Raw genomic sequence first — 19226 nt, forward strand, 5'->3', positions numbered from 1 at the left:
CTATACCTCTGTCAGTCGTGCAATTCAAGGGAAATAACTTTACATCTCTGAGCATTAGTTTCCTCATCTACAAAGAGAGATATAATACCTCAGAAGGTTTCTGTATTAAATGAGGTAAACTAGGACACCTGGGTGACTCAGCGGTTAAGTAAGTGACTCAGCGGTTAAGCCTTTGGCTCAGAGTGTGATTCCGGATTCCTGGGATTCCTGGGATGGAGTCCCACATCGGGCTCCCTGAATGGAGCCTGCTTCTCCTCCCTCTGCCTGTGTCTCTGCCTCTGTCTCTCATGAATAAATAAATAAAATCTTAAAAAAAAAAAAAAAGAAAATACCATACTTAATTGCTTGGTGTCCCTAAGTATGGTATTTTCATGAAAGCTATAAAAAAGTTAATCTCTCCCCACCTTTCCATTGCTCAAATTATTTCATTCAACAAATAAATACAGTATTAATTTACTGCTTAATTTCCTAAGCACTCTCCTTGGTTCTTCAGGAGAGCAGAGATTTACCAGTTTCAGACTCTGTCCAGAAGCAGGTTACAGGTAGTAGAAGAGAATAAAGTTTTAAAAAGTCAAGAAAAGTGTCAGGTATCTATGGAAAGATAAAACTGGGGTGTCTTGATGTTTTTTCAAGAGAAATATTACTTATAGAGAGGAGGCTATGGAAAAAACAGACCAGGGATTCGTTGGAGAGTATATATCTGACCTGCAGACCTTATTTCTCATGAGAAAAACAGATTATCCACCAGTTCAGTGCTAGGCAATATATGAGACACTTTACATATTCCACAACTCGGAAAGAAAAAATTAGTTATGGAGGCCTTATCTGAAGGCAATATATTCCATCCACATGAAACAATACCTTCCAATCATTGAATTTCTTAGCCACTTTACTCCTCTCTAAGTCTGGATGACCTATAGAATCCTGGTCAACACAATATATCAGGCAGCTACTCAGCATCTCAGCACATAAAAGAAAACTCATCTATTTCATTTTTTTTTTTTTTACTTCTCTTGTTTTAAATAATCTAAAATAAATCCTTGAATTTAAATTAGATCAGATGAAAGCTGCACATGTCAAACAAATTGTTTCAAGTACCAACTAAATTGCTTTCACTAAGATGCCCTTGATAGGATTATGCCCTCAGTCTATATCGAAGGACGTTACAAAATACATTCCTATGAAATATATTGTCATAAATACTATAGATATATTGTTGAAGATGCTATTCATCACATCAGTGTCTGCCTTAGGAAACCCAATAGGAAGAACTTCTATAAGATTTCAATATTTGGTTTATTTTTATCTTATAGATATTGTTTTTCTCTTGGCAATGGCTATCAGAAAACTCTCAGTTAAATTTACTGTCTACCTAGAGCAAATTTATGGGACCTCATAACATTCATTTTATGTACTCATCAAACTGAATTTTCTTTTGCTATTTTCTCTTTCTGAGATTTTCTCACTTATCTATTTTTTAAATATTATTATTACTTTGTATATATTTTGGTAAGATGTTTTGATTTTTTCAAACAATGAAATATATTTTTTTCCTTTTAAAGGCAAGGTAGACATCATTCCCCATTAAATGATGAGGAAACTATAGCTCAGTTTTCAAGTTAGGACATAATTTTTAGCCTGACTCCAAAGGGTGTCCACTTTAGCACTCTACTATTACTGCAAGGCTTATGGACTACTAGCACATATCCAATTGATACAAACTAATTGTTCATATACTGTTGGACAAATATGTGTTATTAATTTAGATACTATGTGGTTAAACTGGGCAATTTCCTCTACTGAGCTTTCCAGTAAAGGATAGAAAAAGAAAAAGAAAAAAGATAACTAAGATAACTAAGAAAAAAGAAAAAGAAAAGAAAAAGATAACTAAGGTTAAGGAAAATAGGATCTAAGAAAGAAAGAAATTTGGATTATTTCAGACTGTAGATAAACCAAAACACATGATCTTTAAAAGGAGGATAATTAAAAAAAAAAAAAAAAAAAAAAAAAAGGAGGATAATTCCGACCCTTACAGAGTTGTTACTATTATAAAGGGCCTTCCTGTCTTTAATTGAGGTAAAAAGAATTCAAAAGATATTTTCTAGGCATCAAATATATCCCAGACAAAGCAATAAATCAAAATTTAGGAAAAGTAGAAGAAATCATTCTTAATTATGTGAAAAGTGTTCAGGTCTGAACGGAAGAGCAATGCTAATTATACTAATTATGGTTAAATTATGTGCCCCCCAAATTCATATTAAAGTCCTACTATCCAGTACCTCAAAATATGACCTTACTAGGAAATAGGGCCTCTACAGAGGTAATCAAGTTAAAATGTGGCCATTAGAGTGGCCCCTGATCCAATATGACTGGCATCCTAATAAAGAGGGAATATTTGAGAAAGGCATATACACTCAAGGAGAATGCCAAGTAAAGATGAAGGCAGAAATCAAGGTGATGATTCTACAAACCAAAGAATACCAAAGATTGCTAACAAACCACAAGAAGCTAGACAAAAGACATGGAATATATTCTTCTTCACAACCCTTGGAAAGAACCAACCCTACTGACACTTTGACCTTAGATTTCCAGAACTGTAAGATAACAAATTTCTGTTGTTTAAGCCACACAGCTCGTGGTTCTTTGTTATGGCAGACTTAGCAAACTAAAATAGCATGGAATAAACAAAGAGCAAAATCTTACATAAATAAGTTTTTATTGATAAACAACCAATATTCTTAGGGTTCAGAAAAGTATCATATAACTGACACTACCATGTCCTTCCAATCAATGACCCATATAAACACATGCACACACACATTATCAAAACTAAAAATAGTAAACAATTATTTACAAAAAAATATTATGTTTACCTTTCTCATTAATATTTTCAACTTATTCTGAATACCTATTTTATGCCATTCAGAGTATGAGGCTCAGAGCACAAAAAAGTTAACATGATCCATCCCTACTGGATAGAAATTTACAATCAAGTTTTCATCTTCCCATTCAAAATAGCCACAGCATTTGATGATTGTGATGCAATGTTACTTTTGCTTTTTTGTATTGTTCAACTGAATCTGTTCCTAAATCATTTCTTTATTAGGAGATCTCCTTTCTGACAAAGACCAAGTTCTGCAAGCATATCATACAGAACCAGGTACATAATAAACATTCAATAATTAATGATTTATCATATAGTCAAATTATATCAGTTTAATCCCAAAAGAAATATCTGAAGAAGTATTTTATAAAATATAAGGTACTATATATCAATGTTCATTAATATTACCATTATAATATTAAATAATCACTTGTAAAAAAATAATAATCACTTGTAGCAACAATAACATAGCATTTATTTTCAAGTGTTTCCAAGTTAATTCTTTGAAAACTGATTTTTCCCTGAAAACTTTTTCCATTATGATGAAATATTAATGAGTTGAATCACACTGAATGATCAGATGAATTGTATTTTGAAACAATCTAAGACAAATTCAAAACCAAAGGTCTTTAATACACTCACCACTTTCAAAGCAAGCATCAAAGATAAGATGTCCTTTCTTGGGCTGTCCACAGTATCCAGATGGAAGCACCAAATATTTGCTAACATTCCCTCCAATGGCATCATCATTTCCCATGTCATAGCCTATTAAAAAAAAAAAGGGCTCATCTTTAACAGAAATCAAAATATATTTAGTAATAGAAGACCAATAAAATTTTTATTATTAATTTTTCCCCTCTTCTGTCATTTATTGCTTATCCATACAGAAAGAAATGAACTACATAATGTTGTAAGGTAGAAACAAGATACAATCTGAAATCAGAAACTTAAGATCTGGGATGCCTGGGTGGCTTAGTGGTTGAGCGTCTGCCTTTGGCTCAGGTCATGATTCCAGGGTGCCCAGATTGAGTCCTGCATCGGGCTCCCTGCAAGAAGTCTGCTTCTCCCTCTGCCTATGTCTCTGCCTCTCTCTGTGTCTTTCATGAATAAATAAATAAAATCTTTAAAAAAAAGAAAAAAGAAACATAAGATCTGAAATCTCACCTCTACTACATATTAATCCTGTGATAAAAAGCAATCAATTTAATCTCTTTAAGCCTCAGTTTTTCTCATCCATAATTAAGGAATGGCAAAACCCATCCTTCAAAATTATGTTATGGGAATTAGATATGAAAATATCTAGCATGACTACTGAAATCTGAACGATGTTCATTAAATTACACTATGTATTTAATAAGTAGTTAATATATTTAAATTGTCAGAAATGTTTAGTTAGGGGCATATGGATGGCTCAGTTAAGTGTCTGTCTTCTACTCAGGTCATGATCCGAGGGTCCTGGAATGGAGCACCAAATCAGGCTCTGCTCAGTGGGGAGTCTGCTTGTCTCTCTCCTCTGCCTCTTCCCCCTTTGTGTGCTCCCCCTCCTTCTCTCTCAAATAAATAAAAAAAATTTTAAAAATTAATTATTGTTTTAATTCAAATAAAACAACAGTAATATAACTATCATTATAACATCCTAAAGTTCTACACCCAGACAATCTGAGAACCACTGAATTAACATAAAAGTTATATTTCTTAATAGGAACTTTGTTTTTTTGTAATTTTATAAGTATCACTTCTAGTTGGATAATAGAAAGTTGGAAAAATCATAGCTTTCACCTTAATAAGATAGACCCCAACAAAGAAAAAAATCATAACTTAAAACAGAGATTACAAGGCAACAATAATCTGATACCAAGGAAAGTCAGGCCCTACCAAAAAAAGAGGGAAGCAAGCACTGACTCTTTTTATGGCAAAGCACAGGAGGAAGAAACGATGGGTGCCCTACAAGTGAGTAAAAAGAACTAAGCTAATTATTTTTAACTATTAAAAGTCAAGTATAGAAAATATGAGAGTATAGAACCTCTGAGAATCACAGACACAAAGGGAATTCATACATGCCCCCATCAAGTATTTAAGAGAAAGATTAGGGACAGGGCAGAAAACTAGAAAATGCTTTTGTTGTAATGCAGGAATGGAGAAAGAGATGGGCTACTGTTATAGAAAAGGCATGAAGCCCCACAAATGTCCTTTTCCCTTAAGGAAAGAAAAAAAAGCCTTAAGACACTAGGGGAGAAACAGCAAACCTTAAAACCCCCGTGTACAATAGGACTCCAAAACAGGAAGAGGAACAGCAAAAGAAAATATCCTCTATACCTGCAGGAGGGGAAGAAAAGATTATCTCACACAAGACCCATAAATGATTCAAGGCAGACATGAAAGAGGGAAGAGAGATGGGATCATTAAAAAAATACACCCTAAGACCAGAGTATATAGGCTGGCCTAAGGTTATGTCCTAGTCCTAGCCTAGACCAAGACAGCAGAAATACTCTTGCTCCCTCAATACCAAGATAGCAAGCACTAAAAAACAATAGTAATCTACTTCTAGAGATGAGACAAAAGCACAGAAATAAACTCTGTCTATGGCAGGAGTGCCCAGGGAAGGATAAAAGTTTAGGGTGGGGCAGATGAATGAGGAAAAACTCTCAGTTACTCTAGCCCTTTCTCTCAGGAACAAGGTAACCCTAAAGACTATCAAAAAAAAAAAAAAAAAAACTACTAGAACTGATAAACGAATTCACTGAGGTCACAGGATAAAAAATCAATATACAGAAATCTGCTGCATTTCTATACACCAATAATAAAGTAGCAGAAAAAAATTAAGGAAACAATCTGAATTTACAATTGTACCAAAAATAATAAAATACTTGGGTATAAAATTAACCAAGAAGGTGTATGTAAGACCTGTACTGTGAAAACTAAAAAGCACTGATTAAAAAAACTGAAGATGATACAAACAAATGGAAACATATTCCATGCTCATGGCTTGGAAAAACAACTTTTGTTACAATGTCCATACAACCCAAAGCAATCTACAGATTATAACAATCCTTACCATAAAACCAACAACATTTTTCACAGAATTAGAACAAATAATCCTAAAATTTCTGTAGAATCACCAAACACCCAGAACAGCCACAGCAATCTTGAAAAAGAAAAAACTAGAAGCATCACAATCCTAGATTTCAAGATATATTACAAAGCCGTAGTTCTAAAAAGTATGGTTCTGGTACAAAAACAAACACATAGATCAAGAGAATAGAATAAAGAGCCCAGAAATAAATCCATAATTATTTGGTCAATTAATCTTTGACACAGTAAGCAAAAATATGCAATGGGAGAAAAGTCTCTTCAACAAATGGTGTTAAGAAAATTGAACAGCTACATACAAAAGAATGAAATTGGACCACTTTCTTACACCATATACAAAAATAAATTCAAAATGGACTTAGGACCTAAGTGTAAGATTCGTGACACCATAAAAATCCTACAAGAGAGAACAGGCAGTAATTTCTCTGACATCAACCATAGCAACATTTTTCTAGAAATGTCTCCTCAGGCAAGAGAAATAAAAGCCAAAATAAACCTTTTAGACTATATCAAAATAAAAAGCTTCTGTACAACAAAGGAAATCACCAACAAAACTAAAAGGATAATGAATAGGTAAAGATATTAGCAAATAATATATCTGATAAAGAGTATCAAAAATGTATAAAGAATTTTTAAAACAACAGCCAAAAAAACAAATAATCCAACTGAAAACTGGGCACAAGACATAACACAGACATTTCTGCAAAGAAGATTAAGATTTCATACCAGGCATATGAGAAGATGACCCAATATCACTCATCATCAGGAAAATGCAAACCAAAACTACCATGAAACATTACCTCATACCTGTCAGAATAGTTAACTCAAAAGCAAGAAACAAGTGTTCACAAGGATGTGAAGAAAAAGGAACCATCATGCACTGTTGGTAAGAATACAAACTAGAAACAGTATGGAGCTTCCTCAAAAATTAAAAATAGAACTACCACATATGATCCAGCAATTCCTCTACTGGGTATTTCTCTAAAGAATACAAAACACTCCTGCATAAGATACCTAGGAATAAACCTAACCAAAGAGGTAAAAGATCTATACCCTAAAAACTATAGAACACTTCTGAAAGAAATTGAGGAAGACACAAAGAGATGGAAAAATATTCCATGCTCATGGATTGGCAGAATTAATATTGTAAAAATGTCAATGTTACCCAGGGCAATTTATACGTTTAATGCAATCCCTATCAAAATACCATGGACTTTCTTCAGAGAGTTAGAACAAATTATTTTAAGATTTGTGTGGAATCAGAAAAGACCCCGAATAGCCAGGGGAATTTTAAAAAAGAAAACCTTAGCTGGGGGCATCACAATGCCAGATTTCAGGTTGTATTACAAAGCTGTGGTCATCAAGACAGTGTGGTACTGGCACAAAAACAGACACATAGATCAATGGAACAGAATAGAGAACCCAGAAGTGGACCCTGAAATGTACGGCCATCTAATATTCGATAAAGGAGGAAAGACTATCCATTGGAAAAAAGACAGTCTCTTCAATAAATGGTGCTGGGAAAATTGGACATCCACATGCAGAAGAATGAAACTGGACCACTCTCTTTCACCATACACAAAGATAAACTCAAAATGGATGAGAGATCTAAATGTGAGACAAGATTCCATCAAAATCCTAGAGGAGAACACAGGCAACACCCTTTTTGAACTTGGCCACAGTAACTTCTTGCAAGATACATCCACGAAGGCAAAAGAAACAAAAGCAAAAATGAACTATTGGGACTTCATCAAGATAAGAAGCTTTTGCACAGCAAAGGATACAGTCAACAAAACTAAAAGACAACCTACAGAATGGGAGAAGATATTTGCAAATGACATATCAGATAAAGGGCTAGTTTCCAAAATCTATAAAGAACTTATTAAACTCAACACCAAAGAAACAAACAATCCAATCATGAAATGGGCAAAAGACATGAAGAGAAATCTCACAGAGGAAGACATGGACATGGCCAACATGCACATGAGAAAATGCTCTGCATCACTTGCCATCAGGGAAATACAAATCAAAACCACAATGAGATACCACCTCACACCAGTGAGAATGGGGAAAATTAACAAGGCAGGAAACAACAAATGTTGGAGAGGATGCGGAGAAAAGGGAACCCTCTTACACTGTTGGTGGGAATGTGAACTGGTGCAGCCACTCTGGAAAACTGTGTGGAGGTTCCTCAAAGAGTTAAAAATAGACCTGCCCTACGACCCAGCAATTGCACTGTTGGGGATTTACCCCAAAGATTCAGATGCAATGAAACGTCGGGACACCTGCACCCCGATGTTTCTATCAGCAATGGCCACAATAGCCAAACTGTGGAAGGAGCCTCGGTGTCCATCGAAAGATGAATGGATAAAGAAGATGTGGTTTATGTATACAATGGAATATTACTCAGCAATTAGAAACGACAAATACCCACCATTTGCTTCAACGTGGATGGAACTGGAGGGTATTATGCTGAGTGAAATAAGTCAATCGGAGAAGGACAAACAGTGTATGTTCTCATTCATTTGGGGAATATGAATAATAGTGAAAGGGAATATAAAGGAAGGGAAAAGAAATGTTGGGAAATATCAGGAAGGGAGACAGAACATAAAGACTCCTAACTCGGGGAAACGAACTAGGGGTGGTGGAAGGGGAGGAGGGCGGGTGTTGGAGGGGAATGGGTGACGGGCACTGAGGTGGACACTTGACGGGATGAGCACTGGGTGTTTTTCTGTATGTTGGTAAATTAAACACCAATAAAAGTTAATTAAAAAAAAAAAAAAACACTCCTGCAAAAAGATATATACATTCCTATGTTTATTGTAGCATTATTTACAATAGCCAAATTATGGAAACAACCCAAGTGTCCATCAACAGATGAATGGATGAAGAAGATGTGAGATGGAAAGATGATAGATAGATAGATAGATAGATGATAAATAGATAGAATATTACTTGACCATAAAAAAGAATGAAATCTTACTGTTTGCAACAACATAGAGGGATCTAGAGCATATAATACTAAGCAAAATAAGTTAGAGAAAGACAAATACAATAAGATTTCACTTATATGTGGAATTTCAGAAACAAAACAAATGAATAGTGGGAAAAAAGAAACAAAATAGACTCCTGGAATGCCTGGGTGGCTCAGTGGTTGAGTGTCTGCCTTTGGCTCAGGGCGTGAACCCAGAGTCCTGGGACTGAGTCCCACATCAGGCTTCCTGCATGGAGCCTGCTTCTCCCTCTGCCTGTGTCTCCGCCTCTCTCTCTATCTCTCTCATGAATAAATAAATAAAATCTTTAAGAAAAAAAAAAAGAATAGATTCTTAAATACAGAGAACAAACTGATGGTTACCAGTGGGGAGATGGATGAGAGGATGGATGAAATAGGTGAAGAGGATAAAGAGCACACTTGCCATGAGATGAGAACTGAGTAATGCATAGGATTCTTGAATCACTTGTATACCTGAAACTGATGTAACACTAAACTATACTATAAACTAATATAACACATTAATTACATTGGAATTTAAGAAATGGGTTCTGTTTTTTTTAAATTAATTAATTAATTAATTAATTAAAATGTTAAAAAAGATTCTAAAACAATTTGAAGCCAGAAATAAATTGAAGATATACACAGCAACAATGAAACTTAATCGGGGATCCCTGGGTGGCTCAGCAGTATAGCACCTGCCTTTGGCCCAGGGCGCAATCCTGGAGTCCCGGGATCGAGTCCCACGTTGGGCTCCTGGCATGGAGGGAGCCCCTCTCCCTCCTCCTGTGCCTCTGCCTCTCTCCTGGCATGGAGGGAGCCCCTCTCCCTCCTCCTGTGCCTCTGCCTCTCTCTCTCTCCCTCTCTCTCTCTCTCTGTCTATCATAAATAAATAAATAAACAAATAAATAAATAAATAAATCTTAAAAAAAAAAAAGAAACTTAACCCAGCTTAACTCTTGACTAGGTTGACATAAGCCCTCACACAAATGACCTAGGAGAAGGGGGGTATCCATTTCCAGTGAAAAATAGTATTCCTATCATTGTCTACTGTTCTACATTAGAAGCCAAGTATGTAACACAAAATTATGGAACATAGAAAAAAAATCAAGAAAAGACAACCTACTATCTATGAAGAGCAATTAATTGAAGTAGATTCAGAAATGACTAGACAGACATTGGTATCACCAGACAATGAATTAAAATAACTAAGATTGGGGCCTTTGGGTGGCTCAGTTGTTTGAGTGTCTGACTCTTGGTTTCAGCTCAGGTCATGATCTCAGGGGTGTGAGGTAGAGTCCTGCATAATAAGGCTCTAAGCCAGGCATGGAGCCTGCTTCTCTCCTTCTGCCGCTATCCCTCCCCTGCAGAAAATAAATAAGTAACTTTTTTTAATTAAATAAAAAAACTAATATGCTAAAGCCTTGTTGGAAAAGGAGGACAAAGTGCTTAAAAATGGGGATTTCAGCAGACAGATGGAAATTACAATAATTAAACGACATGCTAAAACTAAAAAATACAGTAACAGAGATGAAGAATTTCTTCATTGTACTCATCAGTAAACTTGACACAGACAAGGAAAGAATTAGTGAACTCTAGATCAAGAGAAATAAGCTGAATAGAAAAACAAAGATAAAAAAGAAAAGAAAAAATTCATGGCATCCAAAAATTGTGAAACAATACCAAATGATCTAACATATGTATAGCTAAAATTCCAGAAGGAGATGAGAGAGAATGGAGAAGAAATATTTGAAGCGATAACACCTAAGATCTTCCACAATTAATGAAAAATATCCAGCTACAGATCCAAGAAGTACCAAGCAAAACATTCATTTTTAAAATTTTATATATCATATATAAAAATACAAATCACATGCAAAGGGACTAAGGTAAAAATTAGAGTACACTATTAATAAGAAACTGGAAACCAGAAGTCAAGGGGATGACATCTTTAAATTATTGAGAGAAAAACTCCTTTAAACAAATTTAATGCAGGTATTTTGAGGAAAATAGGTGATGAGAGAATTCATAATCATCAGTCTGGTATTATAAGAAATGTTAAAGAAAAGTTCTTCTGGCCTAAAGAAAATGATAACAGATATAAACTAAGATCCACACAAAGAAATGAAGGACTCCAGAAATGATATAAATGAAAGTAAATACAAATATTCTTATCTTTAGTACTCAAAAAGATAAATGACTATGTAAAGAAAAATAGTAGCAACGTTATGAGATTATACCACAGGTAACGGTCAAATAAACAACAAGTGTAGCACAAAAGATGAGAGGGAACAATTGAAAGTATGTTGTTTTAAGTTTCTTAAACTAAATATAAAGTTGTAAGACATTGTTTGAAAGTAGATGAATTATATAATAAAGATGTATACCGAAAAGCCAAAACCTAAAAAAAAGGTCATAAATTAGCCAAAACTGAAGATAAAATGAAATTATAAGAAACAGCCAATCATTACATAAGAAGGCAGAAAACAAAATAGGAGAAAAGGAACAAAGACTAGATGGGGCAAACAAAAACTAGCACAATATTATAATTAATTTATCAACACCAAATGGTATCTACTGACACTCTGGTAGGAAAGATAAAGAAATCGTTTATATATACTATTCTCCACTTCTGTAAGAATTCTTGTTAGTTCTATTATTATAAGTATTCTGTTGAGATGGTTATCAATGTCAGCAGTATTCTTAGAGGGCATTTTGGACACTTGTTGAGGTGTTTCTTTGTTTTCACAATGATGAAAGAGTGCTGATGTCATTTGATTGGTGGAGACCATAAATGCTAGATGTACTACAAAGTAGAGGAGAGTCCAGTACAACTTTCAAATGTCCTGTACAGATATTAATATATATAAAACTCCTATTTATGATTCTGTGAGCTTAGAACCTACCTCCATTATACACGTTTTGTATAGCTTTAATAAATACTGATTTCGGCAAGAACACAACATGTAAACCAAGAAAGGATTATAATTTATTTGTTCATAACTTTACAGAAGTATCAGCATTTTAGAAAATCATGTCACCAAAGGCATTGTCACACACTGTATTTCATTCACAAATATAATTCTCATATATCAGTTAATATTCATAGCAGTTGTATTTATAATTATTTTACACACAAATGCAAACTCCACTGTGTTTTCCCAATGCCTGGATATATGCACATTCTTGTTTCACCTTTTGGATAATCCTACTCACTCGACAGACCTACATACAATGTCATCTCCTCTGTGAAGTCTTACCTGACTTCTCCAAAGTGATTGATCTTCTCTGTTCCCATAGCATCTTTTTTATGCCTTTACTATACCTTTTATTATTATTACCTTTTTATTATAAATTATGCGTCTTTTTAGTAATTTTAGTCTTTTTAGTAATTGTGGTTTCTCATCCAAAGAATCCAATGCCTTATCTTTTTATCAACCACTTTCTCTCTCTCCAGCTCTTGGTACAATTCTTGGCACCATGTCAATAATCTATAAATATTCATTGAATACTAAAATACAAATTTAGGAGCTAAATTTTATTTCAATATTGAATATTAGTTTTTCTATGTCTGTTGAGAGCACACAGAATATATGATGCATTTTAAATTCATCAAAAAAACAAACAGCAAAAAGAGAGAGAAGCAAACCATAAAACAGACTTTTAAATAAAGAGAACAAACTGAGGGTTGAAGGAGGGGAGGTGGGTGGTGGCATAGGTTAAATGAGTGAGGAGTATTAGGGAGGGCACATGTTGTGATGAGCATGGTGTATTGTATGTAAGTGATGAATCACTAAATTCTATTCCAGAAACTAACATTACACTGTATGTTAACTAATTGGAATTTAAATAAAAACTTGAACTTAAAAAAAAAAAAAAGACAAAAACAAAGATAGCTCCTGGCATTTGGTTAAAAAATATATATATATGATTCAAGGAGCAGTGGGAAATGTCAAACTAACAACCCTACCTACCTGAACACTATTTAGATTTCTAATATTTAAAATGAGATATAGCCACATACATTGATATAGATACTTACTGAATGAACCATGAGTTTTTTCTGGCTTTTTATCCTTGTTAACAAATCCTGACAATAACATGTTGATCTTAAATGAGGGTATAAGTGTGTAACATTTTTTTTTTTACCTTTTGCAAATTTTTTAATTTAAATTCAATTAATTAATATATGATGTATTAGTTTCAGAGCCAGAGTTAAGTGATTCATCATCATCAATCTTATATAATACCCAGTGCTCATTATATCACGTGCCTTCTTTAATGTCCATCACCTAATTACCCCACCAGCCCACCCATCTCCCCTCCAGCAACCCTCAGGTTGATTCCTATGACTAAGAGATCCTTATGGTTGATCTCCCTCTCTGATTTTGTCTTGTTTTATTTTTCCATCCCTTCCCCTATAATCCTGTTTTATTTCTTAAATTCCATGAGTGAGATCATATGATAATTGTCTTTCTCTGATTGTCTTATTTTGCTTAGCATAATTCCCTCTAGTTCCATCGACATCATTGCAAATGGCAATATTTCATTTTTTATGGCCAACTAGTATTCCACTCTATATATATATATATATACCACTTCTTCTTTATCCATTCATCCACCAATGGACATCTGGGCTCTTTCCATAGTTTGGCTATTGTGGATACAGCTGCTATAAACATTGGGATGCAGGTGCCCCTTTTGATAACTACATTTGTATCTTTGGGGTAAATACCTAGTTGTACAATTGCAGGGTTGCAGGGTAGCTCTATTTCCAACTTTTTTTTTAAGATTTTTTTTATTTATTCATTCATGAGAGACACAGAGAGACAGAGAGAGAGAGAGAGAGGCAGAGACACAGGCAGAAGGAGAAGCAGGCTTCATGCAGGGAGCCTGATGTGGGACTCGATTTCGGGTCTCCAGGGTCATGCCCTGGGCCGAAGGCAGGCGCCAAACTGCTGAGCCACCCAGGGATCCCCTATTTTCAACTTTTTGAGAAACCTCCATACTGTCTTCCAGAGTAAATGCACCAGTTTGCATTCCCACCAACAGTGTAAGAGGGTTCCCCTTTCTCCACATCACCACTAACATCTGTCACTTCCTGATTTGTTAATTTTATCCATTCTGACTGGTGTGAGGTGGCTCATTATGGTTTTGATTTGTATTTCGCTGATGCCGAGTGATGTTGAGAATTTTTTTCATGCATCTGTTCTTTAAGATGTGAAGCTGTTGGACACAGGCAGCTCTGTATTATATTAGCAGCAAATTCTTAATCAGATAGTTTACTTGTTTTGACATGATTGCTGTTTGATTACTTTATAAAATATAGAAGGAAATAAAAAGATTAAAATAAAAATAAACAGTGCATTTACATTTATGGTTAAATAAAACAAACAGTTGTTTTTCAGACCACAGTGTTTCAAAATTGAACTCAATCACAAGAGGAAATTTGGAAAGAATTCAAATACATGGAGGTTAAAGGGCATCCTACTAAAAACTGACTGGGTTGACCAAGAAATTAAAGAAGAATTTTTAAAATTCATGGAAACAAATGAAAATAAAAATACAACTGTTCAAAACCTTTGGGATGCAGCAAAGGTGGCCCTAAGAGGGAACTACAAGCCTTTTTCAAAAAACAAGAAGGGTCTCAAATACACAACCTAACCCTACACCTAAAAGAGCTGGAAAAAGAGCAGCAAATAAAGCCTAAAACCAGCAGGAGAATAGAATTAATAAATATTAGAGCAGAAATTAAAGAAATAGAAACCAAAAGAACAGTAAAACAGATCAGCGAAACTAGGAACTGTTCTTTGAAAGAGATAAAATAAATAGTTGTGATATAATGAGACCAAATAGTAAAAGAAAGCAAGATACCATAAAACGTGCAGTATACTGACCTAAAGACCAAAAAGGGAATAGGGTGAACTATACTTCATAATGTTAATGCAATTTACTGGCTGATCATTTGAATACACAAAGCAGGAGATACAATTATTTGTTCTCAGAAAAATCTTATCTCAATTATATTATAAATGTATATAAAATGATTAAAAATTATTTACAGTATTTATAAGTAGCACAAAACAATCCAAGGTGGCAGAGACTAATGAAATAGTTGTTATAGAATAAGAACTTTTGGGGCATCTGGGTGGCTCAGGGGTTGAGCAACTGTCTTTGACTTGGGTCATGATCCTGGGGTCCTGGGATCGAGTCCCACATTAGGCTCCCCGCAGTGAGCCTGCTTCTCCCTCTGCCTATGTCTCTGCTTCTCTCTGTGTGTCTCTCATGAGTAAATAGATAAAATCTTTAAAAGAAAAAAAGAATAAGAACTTTTAATTTCTTGACTTCTGTGCATTTTAACATTCGCCAAATAACCGTTTTTCCTGTATTTTCGAATTCAGAGTCTTCATTCTTAGTTTATTAATACCCTCACATTTATTCAAGGCTGCATGAATTAGCAGTAAGAATTTGGATTTTAAAGTGACGCAGATTTGGTATTGAATCCACCTAACTCAGATACATAGGCAATGTATCCTTTGTTAAGTAATTTAACCCAACCTCAGAGTCTGTTTGCTTAGAGTTCGCTTATGTTGTTCTGAAGGTTACAGAAAATATATGCAAATCACCTAGAACACAGAATTTACTAAGTAGTTGGTTATTATCATCATCATAATTATTATTAAGATACATGTATTTAAGAGAAGTATATTTAACAAAAATAATAAGATTCAAATTTATAACGTACAGGGGAAGATTCAGAAAGGAAAGGAATAATTTAAATTGAAATCTATAAAGAAGATTTTAGGGTAAGTCTTCCTTGAAGTAAGTACTGCATACTGTAGCATCCTGTTAAATTATGCACTATAATACACTCTTATTATGGTGTATAAAATATTTGCCTCCAAACATAGAGCTAAAGTAACACAATGAATTTTCCTATTTAAGGATGTCAGAAAACACAGCACAATTTGAGGTTTAAGGAAATAATAATCTGATTTTATTAATGTTATCATTATTTACATGCTTTTGTAAAATACTATACAGATAACAAATATTCATTTTTTTTTGATAACAAATATTCAGTGATAAAAGTTGTGAACATATTTTGTGTAGGGAAAAACAAAGATGCATAATATTGATGTTGCATGTACCCAAAGAAGTAATACAATAATTATATCTTGTTTTACTCTGATAAATAGGCTACTGACAAAAAAAATAAAAAAAAAAAAAAATAGGCTACTGACACATCTAGAAATAGACTTTAGGGCTACAAAGAATTTTTGAAATTTAAGTGGGTTATACAGATGATAGATATGGCAAAGGCTAAATTTGTTCCATTTTTACATGGAAAATAGTTTATAGTTGTTCCTCCATATCTGAGGGAAATATGTTTCAATATGTCCCATGGATGTCTGAAACTACAGATAGTACCAAACCATGTTTATACCATGTTTTTTCCTAAACATATATAAATAACTGTGATAAAGCTGAATTTATAACTCAGGCACAGTAAAAGATTAACTAATAATAAAATACAATTATAATAATATGCTGCAATAAAAGGTACCATAGATTTTGGCAACCTCAGCCTAGGATTTTTTTTTTCTTTTTAAGTCAAGAACTTTCAACTTCTCACTTAAAGGAAGCTCTTTACAGCTTTTCTCTGGAATATCCAAATTGCCAGCATAATTACTCTTGCAAATTGAGGCCAATTTGTAAAATAAGGGTTACTTGAACACAAGTACTATGATACAGTGAATCTGATAACTGACACAGCTACCAAATGATTGACAGGCACCCTACAATGTAAATACACTACAAGGATGATTCACATCACAGGCGGGTTGGCAAGAGATTTCATCATTCTCCCCAGAATGGCACACAATTTAAAACTTAATATACAATGGAATATCATATATATAATATACAATGGAAATTTACTCAGCCACTAGAAATGACGAACACCCACCATTTGCTTTGACATGGATGGGTATTATGCGGAGTGAAGTAAGTCAGTTGGAGAAGGACAATCATCATATGGTTTCACTCATCCAGGGAATATAAAAAGTAGTGAAAGGGATTATAGGGAAAAGGAGAGAAAATGAGTGGGAAAAATGAGAGGGTGACAAAACATGAGAGACTCCTAACTCTGGGAAACGAACAAGGGGTAGTAGAAGGGGAGGTGGGCAGGGGGACGGGGTGACTGAGTGATGGGCACTGATGGGGGCACTTGATGGGAGGAGCATTGGGTGTTATACTATATGTTAGTAAATCGAACTCCAATAAAAAATATTTTAAAAAAATAAATACATAAATAAAACTGTGTACTGCTGAATTTCCATTTTATGTTTTTTAGACCACAACTGACAACAAGTAACTAAAACCACAGAAAACTAAACCCAGGACAATTGGGAGAATGCTGTACACTAAAGTTATAATCAATTCATATCAGTCAAAAATGAGAAAAACAGCTTATTAATTAAAACTGACCTTTATATAGATCATGCATTCCACCTCTCAGGCTAAAACACCTTCAAAGAGGTAACAAATTACCCCTGTGTTTAAGTGACATGCAGTTAAAGGGATCTGTCAGAAGTTCCATTATAAAGTCATATTTCCAAGGCTTCATAATTTTGGGAGAAAATTACATGAAAGATGAGACTTAAAGCCAAAAACTCTGAGCCAAGAAAAAAAATCTAAAATTCCTTCTTGAGGGTGTTTTAGGAAAGAGAATCTATTCATTTGAGGACTTTAACCACAGGAAAACTAGTACCCATTACATAGCTTATTCCTAGGATTTTATAAAATAACATCACATTTGTTCTCATTACAAATATACAAGATATGCTGCAAAAACTTTAAAGATTTTTTTAAAGAATTTCCTAAAGATATCCTAAGTTTCTCTAGGCACATGTATCTAAATACAAATAAGATCTAGATTTGTTAAGCTACAATCTTACCTAAAATGTACTGAAGATCAGTTACTATACCCACTCATTATCTTGTGCTCAGAATTAAGAAGAATATATAAGAAAAATAAGCTATAAATCTATCACTCAATAAAATAAGAATTTACTAATAATATTAATGCTCTCAAAAAGCTGAACTTCTAGTTAAGGACTACGTGGAAAACAGAAATATATATAATATTTAAAATTTTGTATTTCCGTAAAAATAGAAAATTCAGTACAGACAGTATAGTGGTGCCATATGATTTAGAGAAATGTGGACCTACAGATGAATTCTTGCTTGGCTTCTAAATGTATGACCATAAGTAAGCCCCAATTCAGCAAGCTATGATCTTGGACCTCTCTATTTCATCTGAGAGCCTTTAAAAAAATGGTTGAGCCATTTTTCCCTTACAAGGTAGTTTGCATCCAATTTCTGAAAAATATGCAATAAATATCTCCCTCCCTTGATCTCACCAAAAATCTACTTATATCCTCTCTATTTTGTATTACAGCAAGTTGCATATGCCTTAATGCTCACTTCCAAACCAGTCACTTAAACACTAACTTTCCATTTCTGTGCTACTCATAGAGCAGAAAACCATATATTCTTTGATTAAGAGAATATATTCACTGCATTAACTGCACTAAAAAATGCCAGATATAAAACAATTTCAATAAATAATTATTGAACTGAATAGTCAATAGAAAAATAATTTTTTAAAGTATATTCTTTTAGAGGAGGGGGTCCAAGACAGTGGCATAGGAAGCTGCTGAACTCACCTGTTCTCATAGACACATCATTCCCTGCTGCAAATGATCCAAAAACTAGATGAAGTGCTGTCCACAACAAAGAAAAAAGTACTACAATGAGACTGGTAGAAGAGGCAGAGATGTAGCCATGGCAAAAACCCCATAACTAGTGCAGGAAGGGTACTTCTCTCAATACAGGTACTTCTCTCAGAGGAGAAAGGAGTTCGTGCCAACATAGGGAACTCCAGCTGCAGGAATCTGGACTGAAGAAATGAGCCCCCAGAACATCTGGTTTAGAAAAGAAACAGGGCTGACATCTAAGTCCCAAAATGCTATAAAAAACTGAGATCCTCCCTGAAAGGGCTCCTAAACCCAGAGAAAAAAATAGCAGTTTAAAAAGCAGCTAGAGGCACTTGGGTGGCTCAGTCAGCTAAGCACCTAACTCTTCATTTCAGCTCAGGTCATGATCTCAGGGTTATGAAATCGAGCCCCTAATCAAACTCCCACACTGGGTGTGGAGCCTGTTTGAGATTCTCTCTCCATCTGCCCCTCCCCAACT

General features: G+C 34.4%; 1 protein-coding gene across 2 annotated transcripts in view; it reads right to left on the reverse strand.

Moving 5' to 3' along the window:
- The window catches only part of AGBL4 (AGBL carboxypeptidase 4), a 1348432-nt gene that overhangs the window by 1197440 nt on the left and 131766 nt on the right, over positions 1-19226 (reverse strand). For both annotated transcript variants that reach the window (XM_041739178.1, XM_041739177.1), the window contains exon 2: positions 3527-3649. In XM_041739178.1, coding sequence (XP_041595112.1) covers positions 3527-3649 — 123 coding nt within the window. The remainder of the gene's footprint in view (positions 1-3526; positions 3650-19226) is intronic.

Source organism: Vulpes lagopus, chromosome 23, assembly GCF_018345385.1.
Source record: "Vulpes lagopus strain Blue_001 chromosome 23, ASM1834538v1, whole genome shotgun sequence".
Lineage (NCBI taxonomy): Eukaryota > Metazoa > Chordata > Mammalia > Carnivora > Canidae > Vulpes > Vulpes lagopus.